The 4,200-nt window shown below is 33.0% G+C and overlaps 1 protein-coding gene across 1 annotated transcript; it reads right to left on the bottom strand.

Moving 5' to 3' along the window:
• Positions 1-1,777: 1,777 nt before the first annotated feature.
• On the bottom strand, positions 1,778-2,512 carry LOC127118088 (uncharacterized). The gene is made up of 3 exons (XM_051048234.1): positions 2,416-2,512; positions 2,229-2,322; positions 1,778-2,151 (listed from the first exon to the last, which is right to left on the bottom strand). The coding sequence occupies exons 1-3, from the start codon at positions 2,462-2,464 to the stop codon at positions 1,995-1,997; spliced, it is 300 nt and encodes a 99-aa protein (XP_050904191.1). The 5' UTR covers positions 2,465-2,512; the 3' UTR covers positions 1,778-1,994.
• Between the last annotated feature and the right edge of the window lie 1,688 nt (positions 2,513-4,200).

Here is a 4,200-nt window from a genome sequence, read left to right as displayed (position 1 = left end):
ATACATAATAACTAATATGACTAATTAGTTTTACTCACCACACCACCCTTTCTACATTTTGGTTCACATACTCTCTAACACCTTAATTTTTAAGGCAACTACCCCACACCAAGGGTACACAACATATAAAAACACCAACTATCACATAATTAAATTACGGAAAATAATTTAAATAAAATCGGGGTGTTACATCGACACATAGACTGTTTTTCACATAAAACCCTGTTTTTAATGCATGAAACCTTTTCTAAATCATTTCAAAATGTTTTTATACTTCATAATACTGAGATGCACATTGAGACTCAGAAGATATCGTACAATATATATAAACGCTAAAGTATCATAGTTTTGACACCATACAAAATATATCTAACGGAAAGTTGCACTCACAAAAAGTTATATATTCGATAAGGTATTCGAAAAACACTCAAACCACATAATATATAATAAACTCATCTTTTAAAAAAACATTAACAACCACATTCATCAACAATAAATCATAAACAACATATATGATACACCAAACATATCAACTCATAGAATATTTCAGAAACTTACATATTCCATAATGTCATACGCAAAGAAATAAGGATGAAGCTGAAGTTAGAGCTGCAAACTTGTGTCTATTTTAAATGGATGTCATTCTGGGTCTTTTACATAGGTTTGCAACACTCATTTTAGCTTCATCCTCGTTAGTGAAATAACCATCCCTACCTACATAATGAAATAAGCAGAAAGTTCAATCATGATGAAACATAAACAATAATAGATAATCAGATTTTGAAACATAAACTATAGTGAAGACGAACCTGTAAAGTAGTCATTTACTAATATTTGATAAAAGAAAGGAAACCTTCGAAGAAGATGAGTTGGCTGGATAAGATTGAAGTTTCAATATGAGAGAGACGAGAGACAGAGATGTTAGGGTTTAGTTTTGAGAGAGGCGGGTGAAAGAGATATTAGGGTTTTATTTTGAGAGAGACGAATGTAATGAACTGAAAAAAGAGATAATTTCACTTATATATAAATAACATCTTTCACCACAGTTAACAATATGAACCGTGATGAAATGATTAAAACATACACCACAGTTGATTAAAAAAATTGTGGTGATATACAAGGTCAAACACATTATGTCATGATAAATGAAAAATTGTTGGTGTTGGGATTCGAAACATTTTACTCCAGGTACCTTTCACTACGGTTGGTACCTATGATCGTTGTGAAATATCCTTTCGTAAATAAAAAAAAGTGTCCAATAAAGAACTGATACAACGGTTAAAAGAAAGACCGTTGTAAAATTGGTGTTATGAAAATTCTATTTTGTAATAGTGTGTTGGATGTTTCCATAATGGATTTACTACTTGGGGATGTTGTATAAAGGACAAGGAAGGAAGAACGATGCTCTCATCCTGTAAGAAGGAGAGGATATCAGTGGAGCCTACACTTGTTGAAGCTTTGGGAGTCAGGTGGAGTTTGGAGCTTGCTAGGAGTCAGCAATGACGTAAAATTGTTATTTAAACAGATGCGTTAGTGGTCGTGTATTGCATTCATAGAAAATATTATGTGACAATTTTAAAAAATGTTATTGATAATTGTATTTCTCTCTTATCTGCGTTTAATTATGCTACTGTTCATTTCATTAGGAGGGATAGAAACTTAGAAGCGCACAAATGGGTAGGTTTAACCTTAAATGTTGGTTCTAAAACTTGGTTTGATGATCCTGAAGTTGGGATACATCAACTGCATAAAAAAAACACTTTGTCCCAACAAACTCTAACACTATAACCTTTTTAAAATAAAAATTAGATAAGAGCATTTTACAATCAAGAATTGATTGCTAATACATGATAATTATATAACTCAGAACATCTTTCACTCTAGAAACTTATATCAACCAAAATACACAACAACAAAATATTCTCTTTTGTCCTTTCTGTTTATCTTGGCTCTATTAAATTGAACACCATAAAAAAAATTACAAGCTTTTGAATTTAATAAGGACAAAGAAGCTCCCACTCATCCATTTGAACCAAACTTGTCGCATGAATACTCTCCTCCTCTTGTTTTGTCTCGACAACGCGATTCTCATAATAGCGATAAACCGCCGCACCGGACAGTACTGCCAATGTTAGTGCCTGAGCATGCATTCTGTAAACCAAACGGAAAGTAGTTAACATCCTAATAATAAATTAATAATAATAATTGTAAAGAGAAAGGGTATGTACCTAGCATGGATAAGCCTAAGACTTGGCTTCAAAGGAGATTTTGTACGTGAATATGTTACCAGTGTTGCTCCAATTCCAGATGCCCAAAGTCCACCTGTTATTAAATTTGAAAAATTACTAAGTATTAAAATATGTGACATGTAGTTAGAGACCAAGATATGTTAACCTAGAACGTAGTACAACTTACCAACTGTGGCGAGTTTGTGTTTTGAAACCCATGATTGAATTGACTCCATGTTTTTTTTGTGTGTGTTTCTCTGTTTGGTTATACAAATGGAAATTGGTTTGGGGATATTTATACAAGAGAGTGGGCTTTTTCTTTCGGCCCATGGGTTTGTTCATTAAGGTGGATTTTGCACCTGTTTTGTTGGAACGTGGAAAAAGGTTAAACAAGAGGAGCCTTAAACTGGTTTTGCCGCGGAAATTCTGCTTTTCTTTGCCAAACAAAAGAAAAGTGTTTTTCTTTACTCACGTGTTGCATGTTTCATCTCTCATCATCTATTGGCATCTATAGTCATGTCAATATAACTAATATGCGTCGATATCCACTCAAATTTAATGAGAAAAACCTATTTTAAAAGAAGTAAAGATCGTCTTCAACATGCCTCATTGTTATGTCTACTCATCTATTTTATTTTTCCATTCTCTCAATTACTAAATCACGTTTATTTAATTTATTAATTAATAATGTGTGTTGTTGTTTACCGGTAAATTTGATAAACAAAACAAATTTCTATTAATACTTAAGGGATCAAACTCAAAAATATTCCGGAACATATTTATATAAATTTAAACCTTTGAATATCATGTTATGATTGAAATTAAAACACAATGTGAAGATAACAATGTGAAATTTTGACAAGACTTAGGATGTAAAAGATTTAGAAATAAAGATAAACTGAAATGGAAATACAAACTGAAGATAAAATGACAAGAATCGAAATGTAATTGAATGCAGAGAAAGACTTGAATGTAAAAGTGTTTGAAATTTATAAATGTGGAACGCATACGTGCATTTTCTTCACTTGTTTCTTAATTACACAGATACTTTGAGTATGTAGAAATATGAGTACAATTGCAGACCCTTATACTGTAAACAGACGCCCCCTTATATACTAATCTAAAATAACCACCTACAAACAGTCGATTAAACAAATCACGACACATTTTACTTCCATGAAGTCGTTATCTTCGACGAGCCTCCACGTGTCTTTGAGTGACCACCTATTCTAATCCAATTACCGCTTTTTCAATCGGGCCAAATAACCAACTATAACATTTGAAATTTCCACTAAGTCCCCAAACTCTACCAACGCTCTTCGACTTTTAGCTGCTTCGACTAGACTTGCTAGATACATAATCTTTCGACATGTTCAAATCATATTAACTCAACTTTGATTTAATACATTTGATTTTTAGCTTTCATCACGGCACACTAATTCTCACTTGCCACTTATAATCAGGTCAAAAAATCCAAGGTAAAAAATTATCCCCCAAAATGCCATGTTTCGATTTGAATCAGAAAAAAGAAACGTGGCGTTTTTTTCGTATTTTTTCGACACTGTTTCCACTTCTTCGTTAATGTCATTGTCATCATTACCTTTTTTACGGTGCATTATCATTTTCAATGAGATCTATTCAGAAACTCATCATCACTCATATTTTCTAGGAGGTCGTGGATGTGCAGGTCCGATTTTAACTACTCCACTCACATCAATCCTTCACTTCGTAACCCACAAAACCGCTTCAACATCTCCACACAGATGCCAAGTGACCGATCTTAGGCATACAACCGAAATTCTATAAATACCTAGCTTCAGCTTATTTCTTTTCTTCTTCATTTCAATTATTTTCATAACTTTCTTGCGCAGAGAGAAAAACCTTTCATTTTCTTCAAAAATGCTTCCACTTTCAGCAATGGCATCCACTAAGGCATCTTCTTCCAAGCTCGGCACAGGAAAGAATCTAATGG

Source organism: Lathyrus oleraceus, chromosome 2, assembly GCF_024323335.1.
Source record: "Lathyrus oleraceus cultivar Zhongwan6 chromosome 2, CAAS_Psat_ZW6_1.0, whole genome shotgun sequence".
Lineage (NCBI taxonomy): Eukaryota > Viridiplantae > Streptophyta > Magnoliopsida > Fabales > Fabaceae > Lathyrus > Lathyrus oleraceus.
The sequence above is the reverse complement of the archived record's forward strand: the minus strand, read 5'-3'. Positions and strand labels throughout refer to the sequence as shown.